Source organism: Gobio gobio (genome assembly GCF_949357685.1).
Source record: "Gobio gobio genome assembly, chromosome: 21".
NCBI classification, from domain to species: domain Eukaryota; kingdom Metazoa; phylum Chordata; class Actinopteri; order Cypriniformes; family Gobionidae; genus Gobio; species Gobio gobio.
This window is the reverse complement of record NC_137117.1, coordinates 32,751,406-32,764,663: the sequence shown is the minus strand read 5'-3', so window position 1 is coordinate 32,764,663 and position 13,258 is coordinate 32,751,406. Positions and strand designations below refer to the sequence as shown.

General features: G+C 35.9%; 1 protein-coding gene across 1 annotated transcript in view; it reads right to left on the bottom strand.

Annotated features, from left to right (window-relative positions):
• Nucleotides 1–12,224, bottom strand: part of chl1a (cell adhesion molecule L1-like a) — a 65,325-nt gene extending 53,101 nt beyond the window's left edge. Inside the window, exons 1-3 of the mRNA XM_079803224.1 lie at nucleotides 11,983–12,224; nucleotides 1,106–1,292; nucleotides 807–915 (exon numbers count right to left, since the gene is read on the bottom strand). Coding sequence (XP_079659350.1) covers nucleotides 807–915; nucleotides 1,106–1,187 — 191 coding nt within the window. The 5' untranslated portion in view covers nucleotides 1,188–1,292; nucleotides 11,983–12,224. The remainder of the gene's footprint in view (nucleotides 1–806; nucleotides 916–1,105; nucleotides 1,293–11,982) is intronic.
• Nucleotides 12,225–13,258: the final 1,034 nt, after the last annotated feature.

Genomic DNA, 13,258 nt, shown 5'->3' with positions numbered 1-13,258 from the left:
ATGATGCCACAAAATGGCGATTTCACTGTAAGGGGATCCGCGGTGTATGTAGATAGAAATGGCTCATTCTAAGATAATAAAAACATAACGGTTCATTATGTAAGGTCTTTATACACCACTGAAAACATAGTTATGTATATTATACTGCATTTCTGTTAATAGATCCTCATAAATACTACACATTGCACCTTTAATTTCAAGATCTGAGTTGAATTATCCGTTGTTGCTTTTAGTATAACTATGTTACAAAGCTGGGAGCACTAAATTATATTCAAAGTCATATTACTTGCTTTTTTTAAAATTAAATACATAAATATTACCTGAGATTATCATTACCATGTTTCGTGTGTTTAGAAACCGTTTCTAAAATAGAATCATGGCGTGTCACTGTTGCGGCTGGTTAGGACAAAAACACGAATTAACTTGGAAAAGATACCTTTTATCGCGTGACGCGGCGTCGCAGTTTTAGAGCGCCACCCTCAGGTTGAATAACGCATGGACATTGGAATTCTGCCAAAAGTGTGTCTGATGTGTTCAGTGATTAGGATATTAAGCTTACAAAATGTTTATCATAAACTAGCGCCAGAATCTAAGACCCAGAATCTGCCGTACCTAAATGTATGGCCAGGTGTCACTGGTTTTGGGTGAAAAGTATTTCAATCGATGGACAGAAATATGATGTCATTTGTTGTTTCTAAGATGAACGAAAGTCGCATGGTTTTGGAACAACACGAGGGTAAGTAATTGATGACATAATTTCCATTTTGGGGGGAATTAACCCTTTAAGTGCAGGGCATCTCACTTACGTAGGTCTTGGGTTGCCTTTGGCTTCACACTTGAACAGGATGTTCTCATCATATGGCAAGGCAATGAGAGAGCCCGAGGTCTGAGTAGTGATGGTCGGCAGCTGCTCCACTACAGGAAACAGGTCAAAGGATAAAAGAGCTGTTGAGATGGTCATTTATGCTAAAAGGAAGCTTCTTTCTGGAAGAGTTTATTGGATAATAACATGTAATAGTGTTGAATAATGACCATAGCCTCAAGTTGAACTGTTGCACTGATAAGAACAAAAGTACGAAAGTAATTTAACTTTCCTGGTACTTACTGTGAGGAGGGAAATAAAGACCAAAGGTAGTGGAGAAGAAGGCCGACAGGAGCCCGACACTAAGGCTCCTGAGCCCCCTCATTCCAGCCAGCAGATATAAGGACAAAGGTGAAGGAAATGCTGAAAACACCCTTGGAAAGTTGTTCTTTTAGCAAGAGCTCTTCACTGACTCCTCCAAGGAAAAGATCTATAGAGACATAAAAGACTACAAGAGTCAGAACAGAGAACAAATTGTCATAAATCCTTCTACAGCGAAACTGAGAGGAGATTTGAGGAGCTGTTCGCTTGAAGTGTTTTACAATATGCTGAAAATATAGCAGGTGAGATGCTTTTCAAAAAATGTTCACCTCCAAAGCGTAATTATATTGATACATATCATCAACACAGCCTGCAATAAAATCCAGGAACTAGGTCAATGATGTGATGCTTCTTTTATGGTATTGATTTAAAAATGCATTAAACAAGTAAATCATGCATACAGTGACTTCTTATACGTATGCTGAGCAAGTTGTAAAACCAATTTTGATATTTTTGGGCTTTTTATAATTTTCTCTAAGAAAAAAAGTATAATATTTTAACAAAACCGCTTCAATGGTAATAATAGTTTTAAAACCACTTCAGCTTCGCCTTCGAGCCCGCACTGGTGCAGGTTACGCAGCGTACTTCTTCCCGGCAGTCAAAGTGGCATTACGTCGTGAAAGTTGGTACTCAGAGGAAGACCGTGAGGGTTTAGGGTGCCATTTGGGACAGGGCCATAGACATGTCGATCGTGCTTCTAGACCAATCAGAGCCTGAGATCTCCCTTTACAAAGTCGAGGAGGCAGAGCCTTCTTTTCGATTTCCCAGTGGCAGGTTTAAATCAATGCAGATGAGTAGGAGTTATTAGATAGTTTGGACAGATTAATCTCAATAACTTTTTTTTGGAATGCAGATGAGTAGGAGTTATTAGATAGTTTGGACAGATTCATCTCAATAACTTTTTTTTGGAAGGATATATCAATAAAATTATTTTACTGACACCTAGTGGAATCAACAGAAACTTTCTGGAGGGACATAGACCAAACAGATTAAAAATTATAGATTTTCAAATAACAAATTAATTAAAAAATAAATCAAAATATGACTTTTTATATATGTTTATCATAAAATTGTAAATAAATACAATATCATATATGCAATATTCCACAACTGTGTTAAAATTTTGAGTGTTTTCTGTAAAATGAGACCCTTTTTATCAATTTACACCAATGTATGTGAGTAGGGCGCTCTTTTAAATTCAGATATGCCTAATTTTCTAAAAAATTCTAAATATGCTGCAGAGCTGAAGTGGTTAAAATATTTGTCCTCAAAATCACGTGGTGCTACCAAAAAAGTCATATGCAGGATGTCAGGGTTAATAAGTGTCTTAAAATATCACAACATTTGACCTTTTTATGACAAGATATGGTTAAATCAGGTTGGAAAATGTCAAGTGCAGACTTGCTTCGTTCCTGAATGAATCAACATTTTGATAGAATCAGCTAAATGAATGACTCATAACTGACTCACTCAATACAGGGGCTTGCCACTGAATATTCCCGGTGAACGGGAAATTACAGAAAATATAATGTTTCCACGACTTTCCAAAAGAGGGGGAAAATCTAGAGATTGATTACATTGGTCAGAAGCGAGTTGGGGTTTATGTGCCACTTCTTCCGTGAAAAAAAAAAATAATTATATTTTGTTGATGCTGATCTGTAACAGCCCTATAGTGCCTATTATTGTAACTGAATTTATTGATAAAAATCGGGGATAAAAATCCTTAATGGAAAATTAATTTCTGTCACTGCTGTAAACCAACCACTGCACATAAAACATGAAGAATATGAAAATTGACAAGTCATCTGAAATGAAAAGTCCGCTGTCCACGACATGCCTCAACATGTCAAGTTACCAGCTCAAAAACACACAAAATATTGCCTAATTATCGAGATTTTTTTATTATTTTTTTTATATCACACACCCCTATACACTCACATGCAGGGCCTAAAATTAAAGTTTGCCAAGCTCCAAATGCGAATAAAAATCTGCATTGGCGAGTATATAAAACGGTTTCATTCGCCAAACATTTTGTTTTTTTCATTCATAACATTTTTATGAATTCTGCTGTGAGAACATGAACAAACGTGAACGACACTCGGGATAAATGACTGGACGGTGATGCATCGTCACGAAAGCACAAGATGTAAAAGGGACTCAATTCGCTTCTCGCGTGTCTCAGACGTGTCTCAGTGTGCAAATACTGAACTGAGCTCTGCTTCACGTCTTCTTGCGATTGAACAGACATATTCAAACAAAATGAGTATATCAAACGGCCCATCTTGGCAAGTATCCTCGTGAAAATAGTCAGTTATGTCTTAAGTGAACGTAAACAGTTAAGAAAAAACACACGTGTAACAGTATATTGGATCCGTGCATTGGGTCTTAAAGAGACAGCAGCGTAATATTCCTGCTGCTGTCTGTGTTTTTAATTTTAATCAAACAACAAAAGACAAACAACAATCACTAATTGCTCTTGACTAAATAACTTTTGAAGCTTTAATAAGGATCAATATGATTTGTGGCTGGTAAGTATTATTTTCCCCTACCATTGGCAGATGTGGCGAAAAGTTAGTTTTAGGCCCTGCTCACATGTATTGAAAATGTTATTACTTTTTACTTATTTACACTGACACTGAATATGGTTCTGGCACTGAACTTCTCTTAAATATAGTATAAAAGGTTTAAAAGGACAAAAGTTAACGTTAAAAAAGCTTCAGAAAATGTGAAATTTTCAGCATGTGCAAAGTCAAGACACAAAGTTTGCAAGGTTCAAATGAAAGACATCAGCTGAGAAAAGAATTTCATGTTGTTTATTTCACTGACTCGTGTGTGTTGTTTGCCTTCATGTCTCCGTGAAGGCTGATGAACCGCGAGCACGCTCGTGCCGCAGGCTCATTCCACACACAAACGTTCACACTCACAAGATGCACAGAGTCAAGCCGCCTCCACAAATTACCAGCATCGACCCAGATTAACTCTCCTTATCCAGGAGTGGCCAGAGGTGATAGATTCTCTTACTTTTGCCCCTGGCTCATAATTTGGAGGTCTTCCCTTGTGTCATGCAGAGAAACTCTTGAGCAATCAAAACACAGATGGACTCGAGGAATCAGCACACTATATGCACTGACAACAGTGATGCCCTGCACTGCGAGATTTTACAAAAATGGGAAAATGTGTCCTCAGAATCATAGCAGTTCAGTACAAAAAGGTCCAAATGAAACTATATAAAACTGAAAAGGCTCTTATAAGCTTAGTTGAATATTTATGAAATAAAAACTAATAAAATACTATAGGCAGTCCCATTTAAAAAAAAAAAGTTGTGGTTTTAAAAATAGTTTTAAAAATGTTTTAAATGTTGCATATTTCGGCAGCTATATGAGCTATGAACCCTGAAATCCCATATATTTTCAGAAACCCTATACCATACCAGGGAGTGGATTTGTTGACTGCGGCAATCCCCATGGAGACTCATTTGTGAAGTTATTAAATGACAGCTCAAAGATGTTAACGATGTTAGTTATTTTGAATATGTGCACTACCATTCAAAAAAGGGCTGCACAATTAGTCGAATTTGTAATTGTGATTACAATTATGGAAGCCACAATTATGTAATCGTTCAAAGGCGCAATTACAAAACACAAAACAAAAAATCCACTTACATTATTCAGTGTGTTTAAGATTATTATTTTTTCTTTCTACAGGTTATCTTAAGGTTTTTCCCCCCATTGTTTTAATGTTAGTTTTAGTATAACATTATAATACCATGCATATTTTTACTTTGGTTTGTTTTTTGTTTTTTTATATATATATATATAAATTATTCTCATCAAGGCAGCATTTATCAGTGTCACATGATCCTTCAGAAATCATACTAATATGCGTTATTGTTACCAATGTAGTGTTCTGTGGAAACCATGATACAGTATTTTTTATACATTTTTTGGATGAACAAAAAGTTAAAAATAACAGCATTTTATATATGAAGAGTTCGATACAAAAGCCTCTAAAAGCCACTTTGGTCAAAAATACTGATACTGAGATACTGAGTGAATGTTCTCTGCACATAGTATACGTTCATAAAATACTTTCACTTGAAACCCACAAAATTCCAGCCTCAGCCCAATCAGAAGTACAGGTACTTAGGTAGAAACCTATACACAGAAGCCTGACAAAAATGCTTATTTTAAAACGTCAGATGGACTTAGAGGCTTTTGCATCTGAACTCTTCATATTTATTTGCATTTGCCTTAATATTTCTTCTTATTTTATTATGTCTTTTTTACACAAATTGTGACATATAAATCTTCAATAAAAGGAAATCTATTGTAACATACACAATATATGTAAGGACAAAACGCCCTGTGGCAATCTGTAGCTTGTCAATAGCAAACCTTTGACCTGCAAATCTCTAGCTTAAAGAGATGTAGTCTGGTGACCTCTGCAGACCCTAACAAGTGCCTGATGCTTCTTAAGATAACATGGAGAAAACTTCTGATAATTTAAAGCTACCATCTGCAATAGCACTTAGCGAATACATCTATCAAATCATACTGTAATTATTTGCAGATCTATTTCGAATGAACAAATTACAAACATGCGCAGCAAGTTACTCAAACAATGAGCCTGAGTAAGACAAACTCACTGAAGCACATGATACTTCATCCATTAATCCCAGAGGCTGGATATAGAAAAATATATCCTTGACTAACATCAGAGGAAAACTGCTGAGGCTTACGGTTACACCTTTCTCATTTGCTTCACTGTCACCACACAACTGCACACTTTAATCCATTAAACAAATAGCCAGCTAAACGTAACAAGGAGACTCTGTACTTACGTAGGAGTCACACTCACACACATGCAGTCAAGACAGTAATTCCCAGAGGTAGCAGTGATAGTATTAAACTGCATTCAGACTGAGCATCCAAACTCTCAGCATGTCCCTCAAATTCCTTCACACACACACACACACACACACACACCCACAGAAAGAGAGAGAGAGAGAGAGAGAGAGTCCGAAAACATGCCCCGGCACTCCAGTAAAGCACTAAAGGGGATTCAGTGAAGAGACATATGTCGGTAAAGCCTCTCACCGGGATACAAGGCTTGCTAAACCTTTGACAAAGATTCAAATAAAGCCTGATCCACCGTGCCATTCACAAACCATTAAAGAATGGTCTGGAAAGTGCTGGAGTCCCTGCCTACACAAATCAACGCATCAGAACAACCTTGACAAGAAAACACAGCAGTCTGAAGAGACTTTGACACTGAGATGAAAACAAACCTTGGAATCATTTTATCTTCCTATAATAAACAGGAGTGGTTTGACAAGTAGTCAAGAAGGAAACTGCTTTGATTTGTGATAGTATGCAGTGTGTCAACAGTGAAAATCCTCTTAGTATAATGGAGACTATTGTCTTAATTCCTAATGCTGTATTATAGGGTCGGCAGATGCATGCCGATTGCAACCTGCTGGGACAAAACGATTTCTTGTTGATAAAACAGCATGTGTTGAAAGTCACAATCATAAGGCTATTTTTATGTTCATTTTCATGAAGTATAATGCTTGTTTTGTGTGCTTTGTGTCATTTTGTGGTCTGTTTGACCCGCCTATTTGTACTTAATGCTTTCTACCACCATATGGCATGTCGAAAGTACAAATAAAGAAAAAGGACACACTCACTTACTTATCAAAACAAGATCCCGGACTGTGAACTGTACACACAAAGCAAGCAAATTGTACACAATGGACACAAACTTTATATATAATCCTAAACTTTACATATAAGGTGTACACCACAATGTAAACATTACATTGAAAATTGCACCATATAACTAGCAATGACAGCAAAAGGTATTGTAGTAACAAGCGGAAACAATTGTGTGATATTGCTTTCATATGAGTTAATATTGAGTAACTTACTGTATGTTTTAGATATTGCCAGTTACTTGCGGCAAATTCAAAACAAAGCAAAGTAAGAGTTTTATTTGCCATTTGTAGAGCACAAAGAAAATGTGTACACATACATTGGAATTGTACTACATTTCCCTTAGAGTTAGTTTATACTACGTATACCTATTTCTATGAATAAGCCATTTGTCTCACTGCTGCTGGATAGAAGCTGTTCTAAAAGTGTGATGATATTGTCCACTCTTCAACCCATTCTAACACCCAAGGCGTCAAAATCCGAAGCATGGTCAAGTGCTTTCCGCGTCACAATAAAGACGCTAAAGGCACCCCTAGGCGTCACTATGTTGACGTGCTGGGTGCTCCATTCATTTCAGTTGTTTACCCAATGCGTTCTTTGCATTTGTAAAAGCAGACAGGATTTTATCCATATTTTATTCATATTTAAAGGTTACTTTTATATTTTGGAGCAGCTAACCCAACTCCTACCCTAAACCTACCCACTTCTAAACAATATAAAACACGTAACAGGCAAATACAAGGACAGTCACATGTATTTATTGCAAAAACTGACCAAAAACAGTATAAAAGTATTAACTCATGTTGCATTCCAAGTCTTCTGAAGTCACACGATGTCTTCATGTAAAGAACAGAGTTGATCTTAATGTTTTAATCGCTGAGATGATGATCCCGCAGCTCCGTTAACGCACTCATTCATATCTCATTCAAATAATACACACGCCTCTTTAGCATGACGCGATCAGTCACAAGACACACAAGAGCCAATGACATTTTACAATCAAAGCTGAAATAATGACGCAATTGGTCACGAGACATACGAGAGCCAATGCAGTTTCACTATGAAAACGGACGTAATGGGCGGCAATATTTGAAATTGAATGTGTTCATGATCTTCTGCGGATGGAGACGCTGATCGCTTTTGTGGATTTCCTTCACACAAATCAATCGCTTGGCCTAGGAACACTTGGAATATTTTTCCTTTTTGAATAAATTGTGCATGCAGTCGTATCTGCCTGTTATATCTGTGTTTTATATAACACACAAATGGGTAGGTTTAGGGATGGATAGCTTAGATAAAATAGATAGATAAAAAACGTGTCTAGATAGCGTAAATAAAATAATGCTGGCTGATTAAATTGAGAATCATACTCCAACATGTCATAATGGCAAAATCATAACCCAATATATGATCATCATGACGATAACGTTTCCATGCCCAATGTGTCTGTGTATGACGCCAAAGGTTTCTCATTGAAATCAATGGAGCATCAGCGCGTCGATATAGTTACGCCTAGGGGTGTCTTTAGCGTCTTTATTGTGACGCGGAAAGCACTTGACCATGCTTCGGACTTTGACGCCTTGGGTGTGAGAACGGGTTGCGCTCTTATATGTCTCAGGCTGTAGTGTTTGTGTTTGGGCCTACAGCAGAACTATTGTAACTCACAGTAGTAGTGTTTCGTTCCTGAGTGATTCAGTTGTTGTTTTTTTGTTTTTCAAATGGTTGAGTAAACGATTCAAATAACTTACACATAAAGATTCACTAGCGTTTTGATGTAACTTGCAGAAAGAGTCACTGAAAAATCCTCACACAAATAATAAACACTGACTGTCTGTAAAAAAAAACAAGAAATGGATGGTGTGGTGGTATGGGTAAGTTTAAGGGTAGGGTTAGTTGTAAGGGAAGTGTCAACAGTATAATTAATATAACTACAGAAATTAATTACAGATGTAATTACATGCAGGTAATTTTAAAAATGTAAAACATGTATGTACAAAATAAGTGCACTGTATCAAATCATTAATTCATATGTTAGTACATAGTAGTTAATGCCACCTAATATAAAGTGGGTCCAATTAATCTTAGAAAAAATGAAATGATAGATAGATAGATAGATAGATAGATAGATAGATAGATAGATAGATAGATAGATAGATAGATAGATAGATAGATAGATAGATAGATAGATAGATAGATAGATAGATAGATAGATAGATAGATAGATAGATAGATAGATAGATAGATAGATAGATAGATAGATAGATAGATAGATAGATAGATAGATAGATAGATAGATAGATAGATAGATAGATAGATAGATAGATAGATAGATAGATAGATAGATAGATAGATAGATAGATAGATAGATAGATAGATAGATAGATAGATAGATAGATAGATAGATAGACTGTAAGATCAACCTCAAACCGTTTTGTCTCGTACATGACATCCTTTAAAGATATGCAGATGTTCAAGACTTAGCTTGAAATAATGGGTCATATAAGTACATGAATTAAGACATGTCTCTTATTAAGTGGCCAGCAATATTGTGCCAGGACAATGTCTCTGAATTCCAAAGACTTTTCAACTTTAACATGTTCCTAGCACGGCAGTGTCCCTGCAAACAAAGGCCATCCTGCTGCGATAGCTGCCTTTTGACCTTTGTCTACAGCAAACATGCTTATTAACTCATGATTCACGAACATAACTCTTTTTCTTTGTACCGGAGCTTTTACGACATCGTCAAAATATATAGACTACACCAACAAAGCTTTAACATTTTTTTAGAGAGGAAGCGAAGACAATCCAAGCAGCATGGAAAGACAACTAATAATCAGACACAGAAAAATTCATTCATGGTGGAAGCCACAACATAAAGGCACCTGTAATTACAGAAGCAGGTATGTCGACCCACTGATGGACTTGCGTAAGACTTACACCTGCCACATATGAAACCAATTATACGGGATTCGTCATGTTGGCTGCTTTTGCGTGTGAAAAGTTTGAGGCTTTTGGACAAGTTACAATCAGGTTTGCTGCGATAGTCGGAGTTGCCGGTGTTACCGGTGTTCAGGCAAAACACCGGTTACATCACTTGCCCACAGCGGCACCACCCACAATGTCATATTGATTTTTATAGTAATAAAATCATTTAGTTCAGTTAGAGGAGACTACAATTAAAAACTGAACGTGCTAAATCTGCTCAATACAGTGTACGCCGAATGAGAGTCACAGCACAAACGCAGTAGGAGTCAGAATTCATTCATCATGAGAGCGAAGAGCTGACAGACCAGATGATCGCGGAAGATCGCTAAATCTATACCGAAAGTAAAATGAGCACGGCCACACTGTCATTCATTCACGGCCGCACAGTCCGCACACATTTACGGCTGCACTGTCATTCATTCACGGCCTCACAGTCATTCAAGGTGCGTGTCCAGTCTGGCATATTTCCTAAGCGTCACATCCCTAGTTACAACCAAGCGGCAACCTCCCCCAGTTTCTCTTGAAGCAAAAACAGAAGTGACTTAAACTGCAATTCCTCGACTGGCCACTAGAGGCTCCAGAAGGGAGCTTTTTTATTTTAAAGAAAGATAAGCACACTTTTCTATCAAAACAATTCACAAAATGTATTATAGGGTTTAAATACTAAAAATAGACCTACTGTTTAAGATGAAGACAAAAATAATTAATGGATCATGTTCAATTTCATATTTAATATTTGAAACACCTGCGTAAACTGATTTCATACATCCTCTAAAAATAATATTGGATAACAGTAAAAGAAATAAAAATAGCTGAAAAAAGGGAAGTCAGTATCATTTGTTTGCATAATTTGTTTGCAGATACACACATTTTGTAAATTCTACATTTATACATGTTGCTTACACATTCAAATACCTCTGAGGCTATTTATTCTCAGCCAGGCTGAACTTATTATTATTTGAATATATATTTAGGATGTACTTTATTCTTGTCATGGTAAAACTGAATTTTCAGTGTCACAGGATCCTTAAGAAATCCTTCTAATATGATGATTTGATGCTTAAGAAACATTAATATTATTATCAATGTTGAAAACAGTTGTTCTGCTTGATAGTTAAGAAATATTTTGTAACATTATAGACTTCTTTACTGTCACTTTTGATCAATTTAATGCATCCATGTTTAATAAAAGTATTAATTTATTTTGTAATAAACCATACAGACACCAAACTTTTGAATAGTAGTGTAAGAATTGCAAAATACCGAACCAAGTGCTTTTTTTATTTTAAAGAGAGATAAGCACACTTTTCAATCAAAACAATTCACAAATTAGGAATTATTATACAGTAGGGTTTAAATACTAAAAGTAGACCTAATGTTTAAGAAAAGTTTTAACGTTTAAAAGTTTAAGAATAATTTTTTTACTTTTTGATTGAGAATAATTAGTGGATCATGTTCAATTTACTTTTTAATATTTGAAACACTGTATGTGTAAACTGATTTCATACATCCACTAAAAATCATCTTGGATAACAGTAAAATAAATAAAAATAGCTGAGAAAAGGGAAGTCAGCATCACTTGTTTGCATAATTTGTTTGCAGATACAAACATTTTGTAAACTAAAGTGTTGCTTACACATTCAAATACCTCTGAGGCTACTGTATAAACACAAATGCAAACAAATCAAAAACTAATTAGCAGACTTTGCAGATATTGTTATTCAAATGTAAAAGCAAATCAGTTACGCATCCTGCGTGTAGCTCCAAACTTTAACAGCATTTCTCCTGAGGCGCAGAGATGTTGAAATGCACACACACATACAGTATGTATGCGCATGAACATGTGATTTGCATGTTGAAACATGTAAATGATTTCTATATGTTAGCTTCCAAACATTTTTTGTATGACCTTTTACATTCTTTCGGCATCTGTATAATCACCATGTGCTTGTCCGCTGTCAAAATTCCAGTTACACTGTTATAGCATACTTTCACTATAAAAGAAACTAAAATACACAATAAACCTATACATTGTTATTATAGCAAGCAGTACAAGCCAATAAAATGACAATTTTATGAACTGCATTAGACAGGCACTCTTACCTTCAGACACTTTCCTCCTCTCACGCTACTGTCCCCCTCACCTGCACCAAAACACTGAGATCAAACAAGCTTGAACTCCATTCACTGGGACACAAACACTTGTGTACATTATTCCAGACCTCTGACAACTCACTGAAAGCTAGAACCAGTATTACCAGAAGTAGGGAGGTGACTTGAGGGCTAAGCAAACACGGAGGCATGGCAAGTCAATGTGAAGCGTGTGGCTACCTATCCTGTTTCTCGGAAGCCCATTTCAAAAGAATACCACAGGATCACAAAGCGCTATAGTGGGTTACACAATAAAGAAGCATTTATTATACAAAAGTCCATTTCATTCATTTTCATTAAGTCTGACATGACCAGTGCAACTATATGAAAAGACATTAATGCTTTCTCAATCGTATAATGGAGTTAATGGTTTAACGCCGGGATGGGAGACCAGACATCCCAGTTTCATCAGGTGTGTCCCATTATTCCGTCAATTGGCTAAATAATATCAGTATTTCCCAGATGTAAGGCACACTGTCCATCTAAATAGAATAATACTGCTGAGAACACAGACAAATGATATTCTAGTTCAGTCATGAAACTCTAGATTGTGCAGGCTGATAGATTACTTGCTCAAAATGTAAATAGTCTGGTTCAGTGTTTTGTTGTAGGCTAGTCCTCTCAAAACCTCCACCTCCCCAGCTCCACCTGCCTAGATCTGCTATGGGAACTGTAGAAATTATTCAGAGAGGTGTCATGATTGAGATTACACAAAATATGCAATAGTTATTAGATTATTTTATTTTAGAATTTCTTTATTTAAAAATAATGTTTAATATATTAAAATACATTTAATTACATAATTGCATTTAATTTATTTGAATTATTTCCCTGTCAAATACGTGAAAAAAAAATAATGGTCACACTTTATATTAGGTGTCCTTAAAGGATTAATTCACTTTAAAATGAAAATGACTCCGTGATTTACTCACGCTCAACACATCCTATATGACATTCTTCTTTTTGATGAAGACAATCAGAGTTATATTAATACATGTGACCCTGGACCACAAAACCAGTCATAAGTTGCACAGGTATATTTGTGGCAAAAGCCAAAAAGACTTTGTATGGGTCAAAATTATATACTTTTTTCTTTTATGCCAAAGTAAAGTAAAGATATTAAGTAAAGATCATGTTCCATGAAGACATTTAGTAAATTTTTTGTAAAAAAAAAAAGACTTAATTTGTACAATTTTAAAGGCAATTTTTTTTTTGCCCCCTTAGATTT